Here is a 26801-nt window from a genome sequence, read left to right on the forward strand (position 1 = left end):
GTCATCAGCTATAATTTGTGACATTTCTTTTTTGTTTTTTTCTTTCTATTGATTATTCCCCTCCCCTCATTTACAGAGACATCTGAGGAGCCATTAGTTGATCTAGCTGATGTTTTGAATACTGATGCAGACATCTTGGGAATGCTCGGAAAGCCAAGCGGTGACTCTGGTGCGTTTCTAATTCCATAGGCGGTTTGCAGCAGCAAAAACCTCTAATCCGTTTCTTTTAGTCTCAATTTTAAAGGGAACCCTCAGCGTCCAGACACATTTTCACGTTTTCTGCTATCAGATATAGAAATGTGATATTGAAATCACCATATGTGTGTTATATATTTAAACAAATATTGCAACTCTGCAGGCCATTATGTTCCATTGCAGTGACATCAATACTAAACTACAATGTAACATGTTGCCCCACATTGTTGGGATATTTGTTTCAGAATCATAAAAAAAACAACTGCATATCATAATTTTAGAATCACATTTAAAAGATTGTTGATGTCTTTTATCAAAGGTACCATTTGACACTACATTTGACAATATTTTTTTCTTCAATGTAGTTTAGAAATACTTTTAATAAGCCCGACTGGGAACACAGTCGTTTGGGTCTGTGGCTTCAATGCTCATTAGCTGTGTTTGTCTACACCTGTATGGCTCCGAGGAGCACTATTGTGCACTTGGATTTTTTATATAAAGCCTGTAGAGCAACTAACATTAAGGAGTGGGATAGGAGGGCACAAACGTTAGCAACACTAGCATAGTATGTAGACTACAGTTGTAAAATTACACTTAGTACATAACAGCAACATCATGCTACGTGAGCCTATTCACTAACAAACAACAAAATTATTACACTTACACCTCCCACTGACTGTTAGGTTGCATACTTCAAGGCTTTATTTTAAGATGTTTAGTGAAGCCTACTTTTTTGTTAACAATGTTGTCTCTTCAAAGTGATGATAGATTTTCACATTTAGTGGTCAAAAACATAACACATACCAAAAAGTCATTTTTAAATAAAGCAAGCTCAGATAACAAAAGGTGTCTGCTTTACCAAATCAAATGTCCATTCTTTGCTTTTATCTTTCTTTTGCATTGTCCAAATCATATTTTGTTGTTTCAGTTTTTTTTTCTTCACTCATATTTTCTGGTTTTCGGTTCTTGTAGGTCTTGATTTTTGCCCCTTCCAGGTTGACAGCTCACCACCTCCTTTTGGTAAGGGTGCAGTGACCTACTAATCCCTTTGCTTCAACGTATTCTTTCTTTCTAACACTTGAACACTGTATGTTTCGTTTCACTTTGCCTGTAAAGAGCTTTCTTCATACTTCATGTAACCATCTTGGCTTGCTCTAACTCAAATGAGTGTGGTGTTAAACATTTTAAGCCGACTAAAATTCACAGGAGTAATACCATGATAACCCTATGTCATAAGTAAAGTAGTTTTCATTACTTTAGATTACAAACAAATATACACTTCTGATCAAACTTCTAATACTATTTGAAAAATTGCAAGAATTTACTTTTTGCACTTTTGGATCTTAAAGGGGAACTGAGCTTTTTTTGGAATGTTGTCCATTATGTTGTCCATTACAATCCCCAATCACAATCCTTATGTGAAACATGAACATACAATTATTTCCCTTTTCTGTGCATTCTAGCACGAGACAACAAGGTAATATGAGCTAGCTACCAGCGCACGTCATGGGAACTGTAGCAGGTAACATGCAAAATTATTGTTACCTTGCGGACTAACACGATGCGTGAAGAGAGACGGAAGAGTGGATACCTAGCTCTCGATTTTGCTACAAAGACTCAACAAGATGCTTGTTTGCCTTCAGCATTTTTTAGCTGAGGACTGGAGCACTTGTGTTGTCTTGTGCTGGAAGACGCGGACATCGTACTCGAAGTGTTGTCCTTGTAGCTATGCTGCGGTTGTTAACGGAACGAGCTTAGTATGTGTATCAATGCGCCGTCTGAAAGAAATTTCGGTAGTGTTTTAAATCATCAAAATAAGTTGCTGCAACTATGTTACCATTGGTGTACGTGTTAATGCATGATCACAGCATGTATATTAAACGATGCAATGTTGTCAGTTTTTAATTTGTATTTTTTAGAGTGCTTCCACAAGGTGGGGCAACTACTAACAGTTCCATGGGCCGATGAAATTGCACAGCGTGCCGGATTTGGCTCCCGGGCCTGAGTTTGACACATGTTCTAAGTAGAGCTTCAAAATGAAAAAAACAAAATTGAGTAAGCAATGCAAACAAGCATTAAAGTGAAATAGGCTGCTCATCATCTGATCAAAAGTTTAAGCCCACAGCATTTAAAAGTAAGACAGTCATTCTAAACTTCTCCAAAGATCCTGTGGGTTATGGAACAAAAATGTCAAGCGGTAGACCCAAAAAAATGTCATCAGCCCTGAGCCGGAAGAGACCATCAGACTGAATGTTAGCACCAAACACAGGACATTGAAAGGTGCAGGAAAGTTTTATTTTCTTATGAGAAAAAAACATAATGACGGTGTTGATGGCTTCCAACATTAGTGGCATGACAAGGACATCCCACCTGAGTTGTTTTCCACACGGCACAGTGGAGGGGGCGCCAGCATCATCTGGTGGGCTTTTTTCCTTTAATGAGACAATGGAGCTTCAGGTTGTGCAGGGGCGTCACAAAGCAGCTGGCTATGTGGAGATGTTGCAGGGGACACCTCTCATGACAGATGACCCTCGTCTGTGTGGAAATGACTGGCGTTTTCAATAGGACAATGCTGCAGTTCACAATGCCTGTCTGACAAAGGACTTCTTCCAGAGGAATAACATAATTCTTTTGGGCCAACCTGTGTGTCCCCCTGATTTAAATCCAATTGAGAACATTTGGAGATGGATAGCAAGGCAAGTTAACCAAAATAGACACCAGTTTCAGGCAGCGGATGCCCTCTGTGACACCATCTTCACCAACTAGAACAACATTCCCATGAGCATCCTGGAAATACTGGCATCAATCATGCCCAAAGCAATTTTAACATTTTATTTCCATTTTAGGGGGTTTCAGGTTTTTTGGAGCAATGGTCTTAAAACCTGGGCCGCGCGGTGGGCGAGTGGTTAGCGTGCAGGCAATAAATTTGCAATACATTCTTCATGTTTGCGTTTTGAAGCTCTACTTAGAACTTGCTGAAGATCCAACAGCGCGAAATGTAAATTCTTGCCATTTTAAACTCTTAACATTTTGTATCAGGAGTGTGTATATTATGTAATTAATTGTAGCTGAACGAGCAGCACTTTCTCACCGAAGGGCCACTAGCTTGTTGAAGAGCTACAATGTTTATTTTCTGAAAACCCATCACTTGCACAAAAGCACCACTGCAGTGCTTGCTGCTCACCTTACCTTACCTTACCTTACCTTAGTTCATCTGCGGCTTCTAAGAGCAGCCTTCACTCACAAGTACTGCATACAGCAGCACGTTGCACGATTCTTTAACCACTTATACCGCACTGTACCCATCCTGTATTCTAATCTAGTTGCCTAATTTTCATACATGTTAAAGAGTTCCAACTTTGATTTCCATAGCTTTAGCTGGGTCATTTAATTGTTGTCTTTTATGTGTTTTTTTTCCAAAAAAAAACAAATTAATTAAATTTTATAACATGCTGTTCAGTTTGAGCAAATATGTAATTTCAGGTATGACTCTACAACTATTTTGGGGGGCTCTTTATCTGATAGTTTATCTATTTCTATATGTGTTTCCACAGCTGGTCTGGACATGGGGCCCATGACAGACAGTTCCTCAGTGACGCCCCATTCTCAGGCTGGTCGTAGGACACCTCGAAGCCTTCCAGAAGAACCTTTGGATGGCATCCTCAGTCCAGAATTGGACAAAATGGTCACTGATGGTGAGTGTGGCATCGTTAACACTGTTAAGACTTGGGATGTTGAACGTCACACCAGAAAAAAAATGTTTCTTTACTTATTTTTCAGAATCAATCCTCAGCAAACTTTACAAAATACCAGGTTCGTAAATGTTCCTGTCAATAGTCCCTTTCACAATTTCTGTAAAATGTATATATTATAGAAATATATATATTGATCTATGCGTTATGTTACAGAACTAGGGGGAAAAGATGTAGAGGATCTCTTCACAGCAGTCCTCAGCCCCAGCACAAGCCAACCACCACCGCCACAGGTGCCTCACCCTCGCGGTCCAGGACCTCTTCCTACCACACCTGGCACTAGCATTCCTCATCCCAACGCAGGTATTTGTAACAGTTGCTACTTGTCAAATTGTAATGGTCTAACCACATGAATTTATCGTCCTTCTCTTTGACTTGCAGGCATGTTTCCAAGGATGCCAATGATGAATGGAATCATAGGACCAAGCCACCGTTTCTCTTCAAATTCCGGAGCAGGGCCCTTAATGCCAGAAAATTTTGCCCCCCTCAACCGTGTGCCTTTTAGTGACAATCCCAGGTAATGTACTCTGCCGCCTTGTGATTTCTCTTTGTAAATTATAGTTTGTTTGCTTGTGTAAACAGCATTTGTTTACTTTTTACATGGATAGGAAATTTAATCAAATGCCGAGAGAAGCAGTTGGTCCATGGCCCTCCCCTGCCCATGGCCCCGGACCCCCACCCCCTGGATCACTACCCGAGGGGGAAACTGAAGCCATGTCAAATGCTCAACGAAGTACGCTCAAGTGGGAGAAGGAGGAGACGCTCGGGGAGCTTGCCACAGTAGCACCTGTCCTTTATACCAACATCAACTTCCCTAACCTCAAAGAGGAATACCCAGGTTAGTACTTTTCCACAAAGCACTCACCAAAGTATAAAGGACTATTGAGCTGTGTTAACAATTCCTCTGATTTTTCCTCAACAGACTGGTCTACCAGAGTAAAGCAAATTGCAAAACTTTGGAGAAAAGCTAGTTCACAAGACAGGGCCCCATATGTGGTAAGCTCATATTGTACATACATTGTCACCCATATTATCTACAATATATACTGTACATACCAAAAGTGTGAGCTCTAGCATAAATACATCAACAGAAAGCGCACTTCTGTAATGCACCGGGCCTCCTGCCAATGCAACTTGAAATTTGGCCATTGAAGGGTGAACTAATTAAATGTTGGCAGCCTTGCACGGTCCACCGTGGTCTTCTTAATGTAGTTAACTTTAAGTGTGTTTTTGTCTTGCACAGGCCAGTTGCATTTTTTATTTTTTAATCTCAGTTGTAAACGTATCTAGCATTTGGGATTGCAATAATAAAACTAATGCAGTTTCATTATCAATGTTACTGGTAGTTATGTTGAAATATATACTTCCTAAATATGTTTATGTGACTTTCTTCATAATATCTACTGATTATTTGCCTTTCAGCAAAAGGCAAGAGATAACCGAGCAGCCCTGCGCATCAACAAAGTCCAGATGTCGAATGAGACAGTGAAGAGGCACCACCCACAGCATCCACAGCCCCCTGAGGTGTTTGATCCCAACATACCACTAGACACAGAACTGCTGTTTAAAGACCCTTTGAAACCAAAAGAGTCAGAGCATGAACAAGAGTGGAAGTTTAGACAGGTAAGAGGGTATGCAATTAAGTCAGGGCAGCGGCAGGTCCACTTTATATTAAGACATCTAAGAGGCGGTTTAGTAAAACATCCCAAAACAACTGCACTATCCCTCCTCATTAACCCTGATGACATTGGTGGTTAGTAGGCCCAGTTTACTTTTTTTGCATGAGACTTGCCAATGACATTTGCCATCTTCAACATACTGTCTAATGCAACTTAATTCTGTTCTTCCAACAGCAAATGAGACAGAAAAGCAAACAGCAAGCCAAAATTGAAGCTACTCAGAAACTGGAGCAAGTCAAGAACGAGCAACTGCAGCAGCAGCAGCAACAGCATCAGTTGCACGCCAACATCCACGGCGAGGGAGATGGCAACAACAGTGGGAACCAGAGCCCGGCCTCCCTGCCGAGCAATGGAAGCACATCCCCAATGCAGCAACTCAATGTGAAAGACAACTTCGCCAGGCCACAATTACCAGGGACACCAACATCAGGCCCTTCCGATGATGTATTCTTACGACCGCCTCCTCCTCCTCCATCTGGCTCGTCATCCCAACCTCAGTCCCCACAGGTTTTCTCACCAGGCTCTTCTGGCTCCAGACCATCTTCTCCGTGGGACCCATATGGCAAGATGGTTGGAACTCCAAGACCACCAACTCTGGGGCAAAATGTGTGTCGCAGAATGCCAATGGAATCTGGTAAATCTCCCACCTCTTTGATGGAACAGCAGGACCGAGGGAGGCCATCCCCTGCCCATGAAACGTTTGGCTCGCCAACATCCATGAGCAATGATCCTTATGCCAAACCTCCTGATACTCCAAGGCCAACTGGGGAAATGGACCCATTTCTGAAGCCCATGGGGCCCCCCAGGACCAGCCACGCTGCTCAGGGAAGACCCCCAATGGGCTCGCCAGGCCGGGATCCATACTCTAGGCCCATGATAAGAAACGAGGCCTACCAACGCATGGCCCAGAACAGAATGATTTTGTCCGACCCTTACTCAAGACCTTTATTGACACCAATTCCTGGAAGTAATGAGTCTGGCTCAGTACCTCTGTTCAAAACACCTATGCCCCCTCCACAGGCTCAGGATCCCTTATACAGAGGAGGTCAGCATCCGACAGACAGGTTTGCCCAGAATCAACAGGCTGACCCATATGCTCAGCCCCCACATACCCCAAGACCATCTGGAAACGACAACTTTACCAGTCCTCCTCGTATGAGCCAACATCATCCTCAAGCTCATTCATTTGCTCAGCAAGGACAAATGACGCAAATGTCCAGAAATCCTTATGCTCACGCTCCTTCGACTCCAAGGCCTGACCACTTCACATATGACCCATTTTCTCAGCCTGCAGCTAACACTCGATCTGTCTGTGAAAGTGGTGCTCAACCTCGACCATTCTTTGAGCCATATGCCAGACCTCCTGGTACCCCACGTCCACATGACAACTACAATCAACCATCAAACACCCCTAGCCCATCCTCTGATGCTTACTCACATGCTCCTGCCACCCCTCAACCCAGTGGAATGAACCAGTTCTCACATCAGACGCACCCAGCCCAGTCACCCTCCCACTCCGTGGACCCATATTCTCTGCCACCTGGTACTCCACGGCCCCCTGCGATGGAGCGCTTTTCCAGATCGCCAGGTAGCCAAAGAGGACCTGTTGAAACATTTACCAGTACACCTGGACCATCAAGACCAGGGAGTAGCGAAATATTCTCCCAACCTGGGAACCCCCAAACGATGATGAATGACCCCTACACCCAGGCTCCCGGAACACCACGTCCTGGATCTGATGGGCTCAGTAGGCAGGGGCTAAGGCCTGGATCGATGGCAACTCGGGACCCTTTCTCCGGAACTCAAGGCAGACTTCAGGAAACGTTCCCTCATCCTGGCTCACAAACACCCAAACATCCTTGTGTACCAGAAGATGGATTTACCCGATCACCCTCCAGAAGACCCAATCAGACCCCTGGTCATGACCCATTTGAGCAAGCCCCTATGACCCCTCGTCCACAGTTGGAGAAAGCGGAAGTTAACGATCAGTCAAGTCTGGGTAACAATGCACTCGTTCCTCAAGACCAAATGCCTGCTGTATCCTCAGATGCTCAGGGTGTTGTCCTTGCTGAAAATGAGGAAAGACTCAGACAGGTACTTGTGTTCCCTCCCAATTCCCTCATAGGTTTTGGGGAGTTAAGTATAGATAAAATTAAGAAAAAATAGTGGCTATCAATACTGGCTAATTATAATTACCTTACGCGTAATACATGGTAACATTTTGACTCTACTATGTTTTTATAGGGCACATGTTCATTTGATATTGACATTGTGCATGGGTTATTTTAGTTGTCTCGTTTGGTCTATGTTGTAATTTATTGGTAATTATGAAACATTTGTCTATCTACATTTTTCTACTCTTGTTTGTAGCGACAAAGAATTCGAGAGCTAATCCTGAAGCAGCAGCAACAGCGGAGTGCAATTCGGCAAGAGAGATGCCCTCAGGAGCCTGTTGCCAACCTAGCTCCTGGAGCACAGAGACCCTGGCCCCAGGAGGATCCAGGGCAACAGGGGGACATGTTTAACCGACCTCCTCCACCTTATCCTGGACAAGGACCCGTAAGAGGCCCAATGAGGTTTCCTGGACCCTTTCAAGCCGATCAGCGTGTTCCATTCTCTAATGAAGGACAAATGCTTCGAGGCCCACACCCTGGAGATCCTAATTTGAGACACCAGGGACCGAGGTTTGTGTTTGAACTTATGTTTCGTAGTGTCGCTCCATTTCCTTGATAGGTAGCTAAGAATGTGCTGCTTTTGTCTTTACGTGCTCTTCTCTTCGTCTAGGTTTTCATTTCCAGCTGGTGCTCTCGGGCCTCATCCACCCCAAGAATTGTTTCCCCGTGGACAACACCCAATGCAGGATGTTCCTCCCCAGATGAGACGTTCCATGTCTGCCGAAATGGCAAAGTCGATTGGTGGTAATCCGATGGCTCTTCCTCAGCACTTTCCACCACGTGGTGTGCCAGTTCAGCAGCATAACATCATGGGCCAGCCCTTCATTGAGCTGCGACACAGAGTAGCAGAAAACAGACCACGCATGGCATTTCCCCCGGGTGCTGTGCAAGGATGCAACATGGATCCCAACATTCAACCTCCAAGACCCACTGGTTTTCCAGGCATGCTGGACAGCAGGTTTCCATTAATGCAGGGGCCCAGGATGGTTGACCCAATGTCCAGCCAGAGTGGCCATGCGCACCTTTCTGCCAGCATGGGCAGTCTTCATCAGCAATCCCTAATGTCAGAAAACATCCCTCTAAAACAGGCTCCTTTGATGAGATCCATGAGCCAGCCTGCTCCAAATGAGACACAAAACTTGTCTACATCCATCATCCTCCCTGCTCCCCCTGCTGGCCAGAACGAGACTGTCTCTGTGGCCCCGAGTGAAACTGGAGAGGAGAAACTGGACGCAGAGGAATCTGCAGTGAAAGATCTAGAAGATGTAGAGGTGAAGGACTTGGTAGATGCTGACTTAGAAAACCTTAATTTGGATCCTGAAGATGGCAAAGACTTGGATCTTGAGACAAATGACCTCCACCTTGATGACTTTCTGACATCTGGGAAATTTGACATCATTGCATACACAGATCCAGATCTTGATGACATCAAAAAAGACATGTTCAATGAAGAACTGGATCTCAGTGATCCTATGGATGATAGTGCTGACACTACAGAGATGAACAAAAATGTGGATTCCAGCAATACTGAAGCCTCATCCAGTTCAGCAACCACACTGGTAAAGGCAGATGCTACAGCTGAAAAAACAACAGAAGTCAAAGATGACACTGCTGAGAGTCTGGACTCTGCTCCTTTGGAAATTAAAACAGAGGTCAACGACTGTCAGAAATCCCCAGAGGGGACTGGGACAAACCAGTCAAACAAGCAAGGAGGCCTCTCTGACTCTACCCCTGTACTCTCTAGCTTACTCATTAAGCAGCAGCCCGAAGAGCAGCCACTAAACCATATGGTTGAATCTGTCACTCAAGGCACTAACCTCCTGTCCCAGCAGAACCAAGTCAGTGACGGTGAGCATACCCCCGGCCTTTCAGTGAGTCAAGCAATGACCAGCGGCACTGCCGCTGGAGAGACCTCTATGACAGCCTTTGGAGCAGACCACCAAGTAGGGCTTGTCTCAGGGGTGGAGCAGCAGGTTCTGAACCAGGTTTTGGGTCAGCAGAACCAACACCGCCCTCTTCTGCTGGAGGAACAGCCACTCCTTTTGCAGGATCTCTTAGACCAGGAACGGCAAGAGCAACAGCAACAGAGACAGATGCAAGCCATGATACGACAGCGCTCAAACGACTCTTTCTTTCCAAACATCGGTACTTATTTGTACTTATTTCTTGTTTTTATTTGTTTATCTACTGGAAAAATGAAATGATGTTAGAACATAATAATCCTGATACTGAGTATCTGTGTACATATGCGGGATGAGCCAAAGTGACTTACACATATATTTACACGTATTTATTACAATTATTAAAACACAGTTTAGTTTTAGTTTGTAAATCACTTGTCGACAGAGGGCCGAAGCACTGCAGGTTTTCTTTCCAACCAGTTTCTCCAGCAGGTGATTTAATTGACGAGCTCCTTCCCTCAAACCAAAGGAGGGTTAATCATTAAAATCACCTGCTTTAGTGACCGGCTGGAAAGCAAACCTGTAGTGTCTCGGCCCTCCATTGCATGAGTTTGACACCCATGTTCACATTGTCCTCCAACATTGTATCATCCCTCAAACCTTTCCAGAACATTGACACACTTCAGAGACACAAATTCTGATTTGCACTTTTGGCCCACCCTGGGACAGACCTTCTTCTGGTTCATCCTGTATACACTGGGCTATAAAACATATGTCCACTTGTGATCCTAATATTATTGTTTTGCACAGATTTTGATGCCATCACTGACCCAATCATGAAAGCCAAGATGGTTGCTCTAAAAGGCATCAATAAAGTCATGGTTCAGAACAATATTGGAATGTCTCCAATGGTTATGAATAGGTAAGAAGTTGTTTTTTTCTTGAATAACTAAGTATTTATACACACAGAAGTATACTCCAATACCATTTGTGTGCCTCTCTCTCACAGGTTTCCATCAGGTCCTGTAGCACCTTGTCCTGAAAGCACACCACTTCCTCCACAAGTTGTAGGACAGGTAATTGAACTATCATTATGTTTAAAAATCTGTTACGTGTCAGGTAAATTATGAGATAATTAACTTGTCTATCTCTATCCACCAGGGTGGCAAACTGACACAAGTAATACGACCAAATCCTCCCAATTTTGGTTCCGGATTTGGTAGTAAGTTCTCAAAAAAACAAATATTTGCATGATCGCTTGAAGTTTTGTCAGGTTTAGAAATGTATCTTCCTTCTTTTCAGACAATGCTCAAAGGGCACAGTATGAGGAGTGGCTGAAGGAGACTCAGCAGTTACTGCAAATGCAGCAGAAGTTTCTGGAGGAGAAGATCGGAGCTCACAGGAAGTCCAAGAAAGCTTTGTCTGCCAAGCAAAGAACGGCAAAGAAAGCAGGGAGAGAGTTCCCAGAGGAGGATGCTGAGCAGCTCAAACACGTCACAGAGCAACAGGGTGTAGTGCAGAAAGAACTGGAGCAGGTAAGATATTTATTCATCCTTAAAATGATTGCTCTAAACATAGTAACTGGGCCTAATTTGGAACCTGCATTTTGTATATAGTGTAACTGTAACAGTAATTATAAAAATGCATCTTTTCAGGAACTGTAGCTTAGAAATACAAGCCTTGGGTGTAACATACGCAATATATAAAGATCATTAATTTGCTTCGCATTTCATAAACGCAACAGAACAGCTGTATTGCAGGGGCGTCCAACATAGTGTTATGCCTTTTTGCTTTATCCATTTTTCCTTTTTTGGTAATTTGTACAAGAATTTGCTCCTGGGCCACACCCCTGTCATTCATTCTTTCATTCATTTTCTGCCGCTTATCCTCACAAGGTTCGCGGGGGTACTGGCGCCTATCCCAGCTGTCTTCTGCCTGTTGTATTATGTAAATATTATGAAGCTTTATCACCAACCTTCAGTTGCCAGTTCCATTAATTAAACCCAAGCATTTGTCCATATTAATTTAAACTTTATTACATATACCTGTATAGTGCCATAGCCTCCCATCCCTTTTTTTTTCTCATGTATATCTCTTATTTTGTTTTAGATCCGTAAGCAGCAAAAGGAGCATGCTGAACTCATAGAAGAATACCGAATGAAACAGCAACAAAACAACATGACCCCCTTAATGCCCGGGATGCATCCTGTGCCTGGTCCTACTGGCATGGTTCCCAGTGGGCCACCAGTGGTCCAACCTCAGTTGAACCCCATGATGCAAATGCAACCTCATCCTGGCCCACCAAACGCCCCTCCCAGAATGCCCAACCCACCACCACCGGGCTGGCACCCTGCAGCTCCCATGCCAATGGGAGGACCTGGAATGCCACCTATAATGCCCCCTCAGGCGCATGTGGGAAACCAGGTGCAGCCTCATCAGATGCCGATGGGCAACGTACTTCAGCACTCCCAAATGCCAGTGGACGCACAAGTGCCACCAGTGGCTCAAGGGTCTGTCAAACCAATGCAGGCGGGTGGCGTGAAGTTTGATGACAACAATCCATTCAGCGAGGGCTTCCAGGAGCGAGAGAGGCGGGAGAGGCTCAGGGAACAGCAGGAGAGACAGCGGGTGCAACTCATGCAGGAGGTTGAACGGCAGAGAGCTCTCAAACACCGTATGGAAATGGAGCAGCAAGGCATGATGGGGCCAGATGGGAACATGGCGCCGCTCACTCAAATGCCATTTTTTAATTCTGAGCTACCGCAAGACTTCATGCAGCCCCAGAGGCCTCCTGTACAACAGCAGCAACAACATGGACCAATGTTCCCTCAGCAGCAGGCCATGGGCTCATCAACTGGGGCATTTATGCAAGGTGAAAGGAGGCCTATGATGGGGAATGGGATGATGCCTCCTGAATTGGGGCCTGATAATCTCAGCCTACAAGCATCCAACTTTTCACAGGGACAGACCAGGCATCGACAGTTTACTGGACCGGGCATGATGCTTCAGGTGCCAGGTGAATGTCCACCTTTTGGGGTTGACTCAGCAACACCTCTTCCATCCAACTTTCCTGGCTCAGGTCAATCTTTAATTCAGCTGTACTCCAACATCATCCCAGATGAGAAAGGGAAAAAGAAGAGAAACCGCAAGAAGAAGAAAGATGATGACACAGATTCTGTCAAGACGCCCTCAACTCCTCACTCAGATCTCACTGCCCCACTTACGCCATGCGTGTCAGACACCTCTTCAACGCCAACCAGGAACCCCCATCTCTTTGCAGACCAAGACCTGTCAAGATCCCCCCTTGGATGTTCTACTCCGAGTCATTCTGAGCTAGAGAGGCAACTTTCTGGGGGGCATCCTGGACAAAGTGGTCTTTCCGTGGAGTCGACAAGGGCCCAGGCTCAGGAGCATGACAGGATCCTCAGCAATATCAAGCTGGAGCAGACTGACATCAGTGAGTGTCATGGCTCAAGAGAAGGGCCTGTTGGCTCAGAGATGAGCTCTGTGAAGGAGGAACGCAGCAAGGGGAGTGTGTCTCCTTTCCCCTTGGGTCAAAGTCCAAACAAAGGTGAAGCTGGCAATGAGCTACTGAAACACCTTCTGAAGAACAAGAGTACAACTCCACCAGGGTTCTCCCAGCAGCAGTCAGAGGAGAGCCTGCGATCAGAGGAGGAGGAACCTGCCGACTGCAAAGCCCTGCTCAGGCAAAGCTCTGTGGACAGTAATGGGGTCAGTCTGTGTGTTAGCAGTGTGTGTCAAAGGGTTGTAGAGCACTGAGGGCTGGTCGGCATTGTGAGTCATCAACCAGAAAGCGATTAAAATGCTTGATGAGTCATGATGTATTTGAAAACCTCAAGCTCAGGAGTCCTCGATTAAATGTCTAAAATATCTTTATGCTTAATATTGGCCATCACTGTAAAATACAATTTTAAAAACATACAATTCTATAGCATCCCAGCATTTACAGTAGTACATTACAATACAACATATTATAATTGAATAATACAAAGAAACGGATGGGCCAACATATTTCTCAAATGTATATTAAATTCATTCATTCATTCTCTACCGCTTATCCTCACAAGGGGGTGCTGGAGCCTATTCCAGCTGTCTTCGGCCGAGAGGCGGGGTACACCCTGGACTGGTGGCCAGCCAATCACAGGGCACATATAGACAAACAACCATTCACACTCACATTCATACCTATGGACAATTTGGAGTCGCCAATTAACCTAGCATGTTTTTGGAATGTGGGAGGAAACCGGAGTGCCCGGAGAAAACCCACGCATGCACAGGGAGAACATGCAAACTCCACACAGAGATGGCCGAGGGTGGAGTTGAACCCTGGTCTCCTAGCTGTGAGGTCTGCGTGCTAACCACTCGACCGCCGTGCAGCCCCTGTATATTAAATGTTTTAAGAATGTTCTTTCTTGATAAACTACAGTATAAGTTCTTTCTAAACGCTCTCACAATCAGCATCCGTTTTCTGCTGATAGTTTGGGGGAGGATCTACTGCCAATATTGGAGTCGGTTGGTGTTGGTATTCGTAATGAATTGCTGCATAATATAAGGGTACAATATCGAGCAAATATATCGACCAAAGCCAGAATAGATATGATTAGTCCAGATACAGACCTTTGACTTAGCTTGGAACTGTGTGAGTACTTTAATATAATAAATATAAATGTTTTTATTGATACGGTTTTATTCTCAGGCATATTCTGATGGCACAGCAGACTTTCAAGGACCTCTTCTGCATGAACAGGAAAAGAAGAAAGGCAGGAATAAAAGAACCCCAAAGGGAGGAGAGAAACCTCCATCTCGTTACAAGAAACGGAAGAAGGAAGGGGATGAGAGGCAGTTGGTCCACTCTGACAACGTCATGACCCAAATCAAACAGGCAAGACAGGTTAACATGATATCGAATGATGGTTGATAGTCAAAATAAGTGGCAAGGACATGTATCACACAGGAAGTTGAGAAGCACTTCACTTGCCTTCATTGACTTGTTTCATTCTTCTCCTTGGCTCTTTTCCACAGCAACTCTCTTTACTCCCCCTTATGGAGCCCTTGATCGGTGTCAACTTTGCCCACTTTGCTCCTTATGGTAGTGGCCAGCTCAATGGAGAAAACCTCCTATCTGGTACTTTTGGCAGTGCCTCACTCGATGGCGTGTCCGACTATTACTCCCAGCTGGCCTACAAGGTGAGATCTGGTTATGTTTGTCATATACATATATATATTTATTAGTGTTATGAACTTGCATTGACTTGGCCCTGTTTCCCCAAAGCAGAGTAACCTGAGCAATCCACCAACACCTCCAGCATCACTGCCTCCTACACCACCACCCGTGAATAGGCAGAAAATGATCAACGGCTTTGCCACAACCGAGGAGCTGGCTAGCAAAGCAGCTGCCATGAGTAAAAAAATAAATAAATAACACAAAGTTTTACTTACTCTGCATTTAGGTGCCTGAGTTTATATCTGATCATAGCATGACACCATGCTCCTTCTTTTGCAGTGTCCAAAGGCCTTGTCCCAAAGCCACTGCATGTTCCATTTAGGACTGAAGAAGATCTACTAGCCCGGGCCATTGCACAGGGACCCAAAACAGTGGATGTTCCCGCCTCCCTTCCCACCCCTCCACACAACAACCAGGAGGAACTGAGGTACGCTCCTTATTAACTTCTGATTTTAAGACCAGCTGAAAAATGGTAAGAATTTACATTTTGCACTGTTGGGGTTAAGGATATTCTCAGTAGAACTTCAAAATGCATAAATAAGAAATATGAGTGAATAAGCAATTTATTGCAAACAGCCATTTATCAATCCATATTTTTTTTATGCTGCTTATCTGCAGTAGGGTTGCAGGGGTATGCTGGATCTCAACTGACTTCGGGAAAGAGGTGTAATACACCCCGGACCTGTCTAATTTAGAGTCGCCAATTAAAACATGCATGTTTTTGGAATGTGGGAGGGAGCCGGAGTGGCAAACAACCATTAAACTGAGATAGGCTGTTCATCAGCTGATCAAATGTTCAAGACCACAGCCTTTAAAAATGTGGCTTCATTGTCATTTTCTGTCAGGTATTCACACCGTCATGATGGCAAAGACAAAAAAGCTTTCCCCCTTTGAATGTGGTCGGATTTCATCAAAATGGGACATTGAAATATGGAAGAAAGTTTTATTCTCTGATGAGAAATAATGCAACCGTAACGGTCCTGGTGGCTTCCAACGTTTCTGACATAACAAGGAGATCCCACCTGAGATGTTTTTCACACGGCACAGTGAAAGGGGCGCCATCATGATCTGGGGTGCTTGTTCCTACAATGGAACAATGGAGCTTTCAGTGCTGCAGGGGCGCGTCACACAGCAGCAGGCTAGGTAGAGATGTTGCATCCCTTGTGACAAAAGGCCTTTGAGGTGGTAATGACAGGACAACAGGACTTCTTTAAGAGGAATAACATAATTATTTCTGACCACCCTGCGTGTTCTCCTGATCTAAATCCAATTGACAACAGTTGGGGATGGATAACAAGGGAAGGTTCCAAAAATAGATGGTGGATGCCCTCCATCTTCACCACACTGGAGCGACATTCCCACTAGCCTCCTGGAAACACTGGCATCAATTGTCAGAAACAAATGTTCGAGGACATTAACAAGAATGCATTTCTATTTTTTTTTTAATTTCTATTTATATTTTGGGGGAGGGTTGGCTTTTTTGAGCTGTGGTTTTAAACCTTTGATCAGTTTATGTTTTTTTTGTTTCACTCCTATACTTAATTTAATAAATTCTAATGGCAAAATCCTCCCCTGCAAAAAAAAAGTTGCCGTTTTCCTTTTTGATCCAAAATGGGAATTCTTGCACTTTTTCAACTTTTATATGCAAATTCCATGGTGTGTGATGATTATTTTGTCCCTGCCAACTAACAGTAACAGAGGACAGGAGCTTTGCAAAGAAAGGGACACACCTGACAGTTTTGTTCCATCCTCATCCCCCGAGAGTGTTGTTGGCATGGAAGTCAGTCGTTATCCAGACCTGTCACTGGTGAAACAAGAGCCGCCTTCCCCCTGCCTCTCCCCTGTTCTCCCCATGCTTCCTGCGCCCGATGGGAAAGGTTGGTGTTTGTTAATATGACAAAAATAAAGAATTGTTCTAATTCATTCTCTATAACAATCTGTAACAATATTGCCTCCCAGCATCAGAGGTCAAATTGCAAGAGATAAAGACTGAGTCTTCAGGAACATTCTTTGGATCCCCTTTTGGACCCATGTCTAATGATGCCAAACCAGGGCTGGTTTCTGTAGCCATCACATTGAGACCAGCTGCTGCAGAGGTAAAACTACTTGAATTTAGTTCAATAACTTTGACTTTCATTTCTGTCAGTCGGCATCAGTTTTCATTGTCAACGGTTATTAACAAAATACCATATCTACTCTTATGGTATAGGTAAATAGAATCATCATTTCTAGGTAGCAACAGAAATATTAATACAACCACATGCCAAGGAGAAAAAGCACTAATGTTGGATGTCCTCCATTTCTGTTCATTCTTTGTCTTTCTTCTCTGTGATGAACTTAATGGCTTTGTTTGTTTGCAATGACATCACACCATTTGCATGGAACATTCAAGCTCTGCAGTGGACACAATAGATCAAAGAACTGTATATTTTTTAATGCCAAAATGTACAATTTCATCATCTCCTGAGCTACCTCTGGAGGCCCAGCAGGCACCCATGGCAGCCATTGGCCAATTAACTGCTCTGCTGGGAACAATGTATTATGGGAAGAAGCTAAAATAGCTGTTTTCTGATATTTTAAACTTGTGTTGGTACTTGTCTTGTGCACACCAGTGCGTCTTACTGAACACCTGAAACTACGGTTTTCTTTTCTCAGAACATCACTGGTGTGGTGGCAGCCATTTCCGAGCTACTTTGCGTCAAGATCCCCAGTAGCTATGAGGTCAGCAGCACCCCAGACCGCGGACCCATTCCTATGCTCGTTCGCCCTCCCATGCATTTCCAAGGACAAGGAGACAATGGAGGCCTTCACGGGCGGCCGGGACAGATGATCAGGCCTGGTGGACCACAGGGAATGATGCAACAGCATCATTTCCGTTTCCATCCCAACAGCCCAGGTGAGGCAAAAAGCAATCATTCCTAATTTTTATGGAGAAAATTATGAAATAAAAAGCTTTATACTGTGAATTACTGCAGTTTCATGTGTGAATAAACAGAACATACCATTTTTGCCACAGACTGGTGTGACATTTGAATTAATACACTAGTTCTGATTTATCAAAGTTATATTGTGAACTATTTGTAATATTTGCACCAGGCTCTGGTATAGCTCGAGGACCTGACCAGCGAACTCCTGGCAGCCCTGGATGTAAACCTCAGTGGTGCCGCAACTGTAAAGTAGTGGTTCTGGGGAATGGAGTACTAAAGTCCATCAAAGATCTCCCGTCTCATATGAAGGTTAGCATGAATATTGTTCAGACTTCATTTTTTAATGGTACAAACAATGCTATGATTTAAATGGCATATATATATTTCATGTCCTTCTATATGTTCTTAGACTTTTGACGCATGTTGAGCATTATATATATTAATCACTGAGCTTCTAAATATTTGCATGTATGATTTTTAATAGGAACCTGCAGTTCGTTTCAAAGATGAGTTGGTCTTCTGCAGTAAGAACTGCTTCCTACTTTACTGCTCATCGTCATCAATGCGGTCCAGATCGTCCACAGAATCAAAGGTTTGTCGCACATTAATGCATAAACACCAAAGTGAGTGCGGGACAATGCATTGCATCATGGTTGTCATTCTCATTCTCTCAGGAATCACTGAGCCTTATCCCGGCCTCAGATCAGACGGAGAGCCTTTCTAAAGCCCAGCACCAGTACAACAACAACATGTCCTCAATGGGTGTTCATTGTCTTGCCCAGCTTGAGCCCAAGCACTCTCCCCCGTCCACCCCTCCAATCCCCTTCCCTATGGCTGGTGAAACACCCAGGATGGAGACCAAGTCTGATGCCATCAAAGTGACCGTGAAGCTAAAAGCCCGGCCAAGATCCCACGAAAGCTGGCACCAAGTAAAGAGACAAAAGGGTCTTCGCTGGAGGAAGTGGACTGTCCAAGTAGTTGTGCCAAGAGGAAACTCTCAACTCCCAGATGAAGATAAGATTGATGACCTACTGAAGAAACTCGGTGCCTCCTTAAGGCCCCCTGCTTTGCTGCGGGATCAGCGGCGCTGTTGTTTCTGTCACCAGTTCGGAGATGGAATTACTGACGGCCCTGCTCGGTTGCTAAATCTAGACCTGGATGCGTGGGTGCATCTGAACTGTGCCCTGTGGTCCACAGAGGTTTACGAGACGCAAGCAGGCGCCCTCATCAACGTGGAACTCGCCCTGCGTCGTGGCCAAACGGTGCGCTGTGTCTACTGCCAGCAGATGGGCGCTACAAGCGGCTGCCATCGCTTACGCTGCACTAACGTCTACCATTTCACCTGTGCGCTGCAAGCGCAGTGCACCTTCTTCAAGGACAAGACCATGCTATGTCACGCACACAGGCCTCGAGGCACAGCTGGACAAGCGCTGGAGCATGAGCTACGCTGCTTCGCCGTCTTTCGACGTGTTTACATCCAAAGAGATGAATTGCGTCAGATGGCCACAGCCGTGCAGCAGCCAGAACTAGGCTACACCTTCAGAATAGGGAGCCTGGTTCTTCATGCCATCGGCCAGCTCACCCCCCTGCAAATGTCAGCCTTTCACTCCTCAACTGCCATCTACCCAGTTGGCTATGAGGCTTGTCGTATTTACTGGAGCATGCGCCATGGCAATCGCCGTTGCCGATATGTCTGCGCTGTCGAGGAAAAAGAAGGAAAACCAGATTTTACCATTAGAGTCATTGAACAGGGTTACCAAGATCTGGTCCTGACTGACTCGTCTGCTAAAGGTTTGAGCTCTTAGATATTTGTCATAGTCAAAGTTTTATTATTTGTTCTTAACTTGATTCTGTTCTAATTAGGAGTGTGGGATAAGGTTCTTGGTCCTGTTGCTGAAAGAAGAACTGAATCAGGCACACTGAAGCTCTTCCCAATTTACCTTAAAGGGGAGGACCTGTTTGGGCTCACAGCCTCCGCCATTGCTAAGATCACTGAATCGGTTTGTAGGAGCTCTCTGAGTACTAGTCAGACTGCAACACACATCATAAAACAAAACAATGTCAAATGTCTTTTTGTCTTTTTTTTGTCCAATTTGTTAAATTCAGCTCCCTGGAGTGGATGCTTGTGAGAGGTACTCATTCCGTTATGGACGCAACCCTCTTGTGGAGCTGCCTCTCGTGTTCAATCCAGCCGGCAGTGCCAGGGCCCAGCCTAGAAGCCTCTTTACTCGCACCTCGCTGGTCATTAGGTAACAAGTCATGAAAGCATTAATATTTTAATACATTTTTATATTTTTACATTAATTACTTGTATCCTTTCCTAAAAAAAAAAGGCCCCAGGCTCCAGCCGTTTCTGGCGGCAGTGCCAGGTCTAACCAGAATGTGGCTCAGGGAGAAGGTGGTGCCCCCCACATCAAGCCTCCTGTCGTGCACCCAAGATCTTCTCAGTACCGTTGGATGAAGAGCGAATGGAGAGCCAACGTCTATCTGGCCCGCTCCCGCATCCAAGTGAGTTTGTACATGAAAATGTGAGCTGTTTTGGTCTCATTTTCCAGTATTCCTCACATATGCTGGGTTAATTAGAGGCTCTGAATTGTCCATAGGTGTGAAAGTGAATGGTTGTTTGTCTCTATGTGCCGTGCAATTGGCAAGCCAGCAGTCCAGGGTGTACTTCGCCTCTCACCCGAAGACAGCTGGGATAGGCTCCAGCACATCTGTGACCCCAGTGAGGATGAGTAGTATAGAAAATGGATAGATGGCAAATCGTTGAATTCTACCCTGCCCGCCATGTTATTAAAAAGTGCCCTCTTAAGTTGACGGTGACATAATTGGTCCATCCCTTTGCGTTTGTAGTAGATGTTATCTTAGTTCATGTTATGAAACTGTTTTTATAATCACATCATTGTTTGCAGAATGCCGGTAACAGCAGCTCCTACAGTGGTTTGCACAGATAAATTAATAAATATCAGTTTCCTAGTAGTATTTTTATTGGGCATGACAGGAAATGGAGGAAAGGAACTGCCACTTACCTTCATTGTTTCAGCATAGAACCAAATGTCCTTTCTAAATTCTCAGTAGACATTTCAGTAGACATTTCATTCCCCTTTCCACAGCTAACAAAATCTACCAGTTACCAATTTTGCACAAACGCAGGAAAACTATGTAAAAAAAAAAAAAAAAAACCAAAACAAAACAAAAAACCTGCTAAAGGTAAATAATCAGCCATGTGCATATTGCTATTTTTGGTTATGTTGACAATGTCAGCCAATTCACGGATGTGGACTAAACTAGGTCCACTTCTACAATTTGAATAATCTGTATTTAAATGATTATACTGTTAATGTTTTGTGCCTACTACCTTTTTATTCTTCGTTTCTTTAGACACAATTAATATCTATTGTAATGATTTTACAGGGCCTGGGGCTGTTTGCCGCTCGAGACATGGAGAAACAAACAATGGTGATTGAGTACACTGGAACCATCCTCCGCAATGAGGTTGCCATCAGGAAGGACAAGGCCTACAGATCTCAGGTTTGCATCTGTTTTAAACCAAAACCACTTTCACCATTTGGTCACTTCATCTAAAATTAACAGATATTTCTTTCCCCATCTCCTTTCTAGAATCGAGCAGTGTTCATGTTCCGCATCGACAGTGAGCACATAGTTGATGCAACCAAAACAGGAGGGCTTGCAAGGTACCATGAGATTCTTCTACTCGCTCTTTAGCCATCACAACTAAGCACCTACATTTAGTATACAGAAAGCTCTAAATCCTAGGTTCCCAAAGTGGGGTACACGAATAAAACATTTAAAAATGGCTTGACTACATTAAGATTAGCGTAATGCGTTTGAACGCCTCATGAGAACAGCAGGTAGTACAGTACAGAAAAAGGTGACAGCATGAAGTTGTTCAATGTTCTGTGTGCGCCTGATGAACAAATAAGTATGTTTGATGATGACGTGTGTTTTAATCTAGAAGATCTTTCAAGATAATTTACTAGAGCTGGTCTTCTTATGTGATGCTGTGACTAATTAGTGCTTTTTCTGAGCCTGGCATTTGACTGTTAGAAAGGCCCCAATTGGCCCCCATGTGTAAGTAAATTCACGCTTTCACTAATGTGTTTGTTTTTTTTTTGGGCATTGTGGCCACTTTGTTCGGCACACATGTCTGACGCAGATTGAGACTTACAGTATATGACTTTGTCCGATGCTACACAGACAGACTCAGCATAAATGCACAGATGCCAGCTTTAATAATGTTAGCTCTGTGCTGCTTTCCATTTTTGCTTGGTGCATAATCTCATATGTGCTCATTAGTCAATTTGGCTCAGTAATACGCCTGGTATTGAATGAATTTCCTTATTGATTTCTCTACATTATGTGCCTTTGTAATGGTTGTTTGTCTATATGTGCCCTGTGATTGGCTGGAGACCAGTCCAGGGTGTACCCGCCTCTGACCCAAAGACAGCTGGGATAGGCTCCAGCACCCCCGCGACCCTCGTGAGGAAAAGCGGTAGAAAATGAATGAATGTGCCTTTGTTTTCATAGTTTACATAAAACATTTCTTACATTGTACTGAATATTTGCGTTTTGCACAGCATAAAGAACACATACAAATACAAATAAGTTCACCACACAGAAGACAAAACTGCCAGGAGGTATCTTACCCCTCTAAAACCCTCCCCGTTTTACACGATGAGCCCACATTTGCAGTTAAAAAATAAGACAAAGTATATTTAATAATACTATATCAGAGATGGTTCATTGTGTGTTTTTTGTATAAGTGTGCAGGAGTAGTGGGTGCATGACACCTAGTCATAGTTAGATGTCTGAAGGGGTACGTAACCACAGTTGTACAAAATTAGTTCAAGCAGGCTGAGAGTGAACTCCTTGCCTCTGGTTTTTCTTTGTTGGTCTCAATGCACTCTTGTCCGTGACCTTGACTGTGTGTGGGCAAAGGGCTTCAGGCAGCCCAGTTCAAAGTATTTTGTACTGTACATGATCAGTGTGTGTGTTGTCTATTTTGTGCATTGGCATGTGATTTTTCTTACATCTGTTACAAAATGCTTTGAATGAAATTTCTATCCTGTTACAAAAATGAAGCATATGCCAGGTATGTCTGTTCCGTCTGAGTAAACGGATGTAATATGTGCATTGACCATTTTAATTCCTTTTTTTGTTGATCAACAGGTACATCAATCACTGTTGTGCCCCAAACTGTGTTGCTGAGGTGGTAACGTTCGAAAGGGGTTACAAAATCATCATCAGCTGCATCCGACGCGTTGAAAAAGGAGAGGAGGTAGATACGCTTCCTGCTTTTTATCTCTTGTTTTTAAAGTTATGGCTTTGCTATACAGTGGAACCTCCAAAGTTGACCTGAATGCATCCTTTGACTGGTTGACTTCCATGATTCAACAGCATCTTTTTTTTTATTCCTCTACTACTTCCTACGCCTCATTTTTTGTCTCAGTCCTCCCACATTTCAAGCAATTCAGACCAATCCAAGTTCAAAATATACAGCTCATTAGGACACATTGGCTCTAAAATAGCTGCAACAGTTTTCCCCATTGACAATGAATGGGCAATTTACTGGGCGGCCCTCTACCAGTGTAAACTAATTTCCATTATGAAAACATTCTACTTATTTTACTGGGAAACATGGCTTAGAATATAGAGTGGCTGCTGGTTCAACACTTCAGATCCTTTTCGTCTGCTTCATCTCGCTACACAACATTTTTTACCATAGAAAATCCTAATAATTTATTTGCACCAGCCAAGTTTGAACTAATATCGTAACATTCTTCATTATACAATTCTAAAGACAATGACTGAACAGGGAGGTGCCTGCTTTATTTTTTTTATCCTTATGTAGTAGTTAATGTATTAATGTCATGTATTAGTATGTAATTGTATTGCTCATATTGTGCTGAGCAGCCAGTACGGTGATATCACAAAAAGTCATAGAAAAATCCAAACTCAACGAGTTAGTATTTCCGATGCTGACTGCATGGTGGTGGTGTCAGATTTCCTGGCGTCTCCCATGGTAAACGTTTGAACTTGGGAGTTTTGTGTAACTTTTACAGACATATTTGATCATATTTTTTTTTTACAAAAAATTATATTTGACCTCCAAATTGTATGACCGTATGGGGAGTTGAACTTGAGCTTATGTCTGGCACGATTCTTGTCCTAAAACAAGAACTAACGTTTGCGTTCTCCTTCTCCAGCTGTGTTTCGACCACCAGTTAGACCCCATCGGTGGCGGTCAGCACAAGGTCGCCTGCCACTGTGGAGTTCCCGAATGCAGGAAGTGGATCAACTGAACGAGAGATGATGTCGACGACGACGACGACGATGACAACCCTCAAAGCATTCCGTGCTCTAGTCTGTGGATGCTGCAGAAGAGCGACTTCACACTGAAGTAGTTTTGGCCTGAGCCCCCAGAGAGCTGGCTCACGTTGGTTCATGAATGGAACACAGTAGCAGGATGCGACTTGTGCCATATGTGCGCGTGAGGCTGCCCTAAGCCACGCCTCCTCGCTCTATCTGTCAGTGTGTGTTTGGCTAATACGGGGTGTGGAATTCACCAACGAATGAGAAAGCACTGTGCAGGGTGCGGCCTTATTGCTTACTAAGGGCAGGCCCTTTTTTGTGTGTGTGTGTGTGCGCGCGCGTGTGTGTGTGTCATACTATCATTACGTATGCCTATGTATGACTAAATGTAGACATCACTGAATAAGGAATGTACAGCAATGAATACTGCGAAGGGAATATTAACTTGCACTAAAAAAACAAAAATGAAAAACAACAAAAAAAATCCACACCGACACACAAAAAACATAAAAAATACTTGATTCCATGAGTCAGTTTTATCATTGTCATGTGATGTGTGTGGAGAGGTTTTGTATTTATTACCGAGTGAATGGATTTATTCTCCAAATGATGAGCTGAAGAAGGCTAGAACGCTGACAGAAGAAATGCTGTTACTTTTTGTATAAAATGTACATAAAGAAAAGTATAGGAATAACCGACCAAATACTACCTTAACCTTCTTGATGTTGGGTGTTTTTGCATTTGTTTTCCTCTTCCTGTTTTGTTTGTCATTGAAATTTATTTAAGATGGAGCGTTATTTCTGTTTTGAGAGTATATATTATGATTATTCTGTACAGAATTTGTAATATAACCACAATAATTCACAAAATATTTTTGTTGTAAAAGTAAGGTATTGTAGCTGTAGTGTTTTTGTGACTTACACACACTTTAACCACTCAAAAAAAACAAACTATTTTTGTTGACTAACAATGAATGATCAGTTCCAGAATCAGAATAGAAAGTCAAAATATGTGCTGTTAATCAGGTTTGATTGTAAAGAACTGTGAATTAGGTTTTGAACCCCCCCACCCCTCAAAAAAAACAACACAACTTTTTAACACAAATAGGAACACCAAGGTATATTAACCTGTTTTTAACGTTGCTTTTAAAAGAAGGTGCAAGTGTCTAATAATGAGTTAGACAAACAAGTGTTTGTCTTGTGTTTGTGTGAGTGTGTGTGTGTGTTTGTGCGACAGAAAGAATCACGGGGAAACTTTTTGCAACCGTCGCTTCCCTCTCTTTGGATAGAAAGGCATTGTCTTAAATCAGAACTATTTCTTATACTGACACGTCACAAGTCACATGCGTAGAAATGGAAGAGTTTTTTGCGTGCACAATTTCAAGTCGACTGTAAAAATTTTTGGAGACAGTCTTAGAACTTGTGATGTATATGGCATGTATTTTTTTAACTTTCCGAAGACTCAATTGTATATATTTTCTCAATGAATGGTTGTAACAAAATTGTTTCTTGAATATTTTTCTTCTCTTGTATTATATGACATCATCCTGCCAGTGTGTTTGTGCTACATTTTCTTGGTCGTGTAAAGTAGTCCCATTTGTTTCTTTTCATCTCCCCCACCCTGTCCCTTTTTTGTTTGTTTTTTGAAAATGCCTTTTGAAGTGTACAGAGTATGGGGTTTGGAGTTTGTGGAATTGAATTTAGAAACATTTACAAAAATAAACTATTTTACATGTTAGTGTGTGTAGCTTGTGTACTATGTCTGCATATCCAGAAGATAAAAAAATCATGGATAGAGGGATTACTTATTCTTCCCAAATCTGATCCAATACAATTTTTAAACCATAAGAGAATTAAACCATAATTTTTTTTTAAAGCCAATTTGACTGTAAAATGAAAATACAGTGTTTCCCAACTATGCAACTAATGCAATCCTTTTATTATTTCTATGTGGACCACAGGCCTTCTAGTTTTATTTTTCATGTTTCTTCACAACATTTCCCCATTCAAAGCATGCAGGAACATTTTACACATACTGTTTATGCAATGGTGCTTTTGTACTGAAATAATTAGTGGTTGGAATGGTGTGTGTAAAACAAAGGGTGTGTTTTTTACATTAGTTTTATATTAATATACCCGTTTTTGAAAGGTTAAAATTCCTCAAATCGAATTATTTAAGGTTTGACTGGATGACTATTTCAAAGGGGGGGTGGAGTTGGAAATTACTAATCAGCACGTCCAGCTTTTTTCTGATTAAGTTCTGCATGATCAGACGTCTGTCTGCCATCGAATCCTCGCCATTAAAGGTATTTTATTATTTATTTTAATGAAAGGTCAATTTTATATTAAATTGGATTCATTTTGAAATTTGATTTGAAGCTGTGATGATAATTTATTATTAGAATTATTATATATTGTTTATATGTTCTAGCCATTAAACACATTCAACTGTTTTCACTTTCTATATTTAATAAATAAAGATATTTGTTTCATTATTTATTTTGTTAATGAAAAATAAATATGCCCATTTTTGACAACTTCCGGGTATTATGCCAGCATCCCTCATAACCAACCTTGAGAATACCAACTACTGTTT

General features: G+C 43.0%; 1 protein-coding gene across 6 annotated transcripts in view; it reads left to right on the top strand.

Annotated features, from left to right (window-relative positions):
• The window catches only part of kmt2cb (lysine (K)-specific methyltransferase 2Cb), a 61095-nt gene extending 35137 nt beyond the window's left edge, over positions 1 to 25958 (top strand). For 2 of the 6 annotated variants that reach the window (XM_058066384.2, XM_058066379.2), the window contains 34 exons: positions 77 to 169; positions 1168 to 1215; positions 3750 to 3890; positions 3976 to 4008; positions 4104 to 4250; positions 4329 to 4464; positions 4556 to 4785; positions 4870 to 4943; positions 5370 to 5570; positions 5801 to 7720; positions 7997 to 8310; positions 8411 to 9945; positions 10512 to 10623; positions 10711 to 10777; positions 10863 to 10923; positions 11004 to 11236; positions 11811 to 13433; positions 14419 to 14604; positions 14745 to 14909; positions 14995 to 15124; positions 15226 to 15373; positions 16639 to 16823; positions 16906 to 17042; positions 17602 to 17842; positions 18043 to 18182; positions 18358 to 18465; positions 18548 to 19664; positions 19737 to 19873; positions 19980 to 20122; positions 20207 to 20381; positions 21288 to 21404; positions 21495 to 21568; positions 23064 to 23172; positions 24101 to 25958. In XM_058066384.2, the coding sequence (XP_057922367.2) occupies positions 77 to 169; positions 1168 to 1215; positions 3750 to 3890; positions 3976 to 4008; positions 4104 to 4250; positions 4329 to 4464; positions 4556 to 4785; positions 4870 to 4943; positions 5370 to 5570; positions 5801 to 7720; positions 7997 to 8310; positions 8411 to 9945; positions 10512 to 10623; positions 10711 to 10777; positions 10863 to 10923; positions 11004 to 11236; positions 11811 to 13433; positions 14419 to 14604; positions 14745 to 14909; positions 14995 to 15124; positions 15226 to 15373; positions 16639 to 16823; positions 16906 to 17042; positions 17602 to 17842; positions 18043 to 18182; positions 18358 to 18465; positions 18548 to 19664; positions 19737 to 19873; positions 19980 to 20122; positions 20207 to 20381; positions 21288 to 21404; positions 21495 to 21568; positions 23064 to 23172; positions 24101 to 24196 (10376 nt within the window). In that variant the 3' untranslated portion in view covers positions 24197 to 25958. The remainder of the gene's footprint in view (positions 1 to 76; positions 170 to 1167; positions 1216 to 3749; positions 3891 to 3975; positions 4009 to 4103; positions 4251 to 4328; positions 4465 to 4555; positions 4786 to 4869; positions 4944 to 5369; positions 5571 to 5800; positions 7721 to 7996; positions 8311 to 8410; positions 9946 to 10511; positions 10624 to 10710; positions 10778 to 10862; positions 10924 to 11003; positions 11237 to 11810; positions 13434 to 14418; positions 14605 to 14744; positions 14910 to 14994; positions 15125 to 15225; positions 15374 to 16638; positions 16824 to 16905; positions 17043 to 17601; positions 17843 to 18042; positions 18183 to 18357; positions 18466 to 18547; positions 19665 to 19736; positions 19874 to 19979; positions 20123 to 20206; positions 20382 to 21287; positions 21405 to 21494; positions 21569 to 23063; positions 23173 to 24100) is intronic. The other 4 variants (XM_058066382.2, XM_058066380.2, XM_058066381.2 and 1 more) reach the window with 4 other exon arrangements.
• Positions 25959 to 26801: the final 843 nt, after the last annotated feature.

This window comes from Doryrhamphus excisus, linkage group LG6, assembly GCF_037039965.1.
Source record: "Doryrhamphus excisus strain RoL-2023G ecotype Guam linkage group LG6, RoL_Dexc_Guam_v1.1, whole genome shotgun sequence".
Lineage (NCBI taxonomy): Eukaryota > Metazoa > Chordata > Actinopteri > Syngnathiformes > Syngnathidae > Doryrhamphus > Doryrhamphus excisus.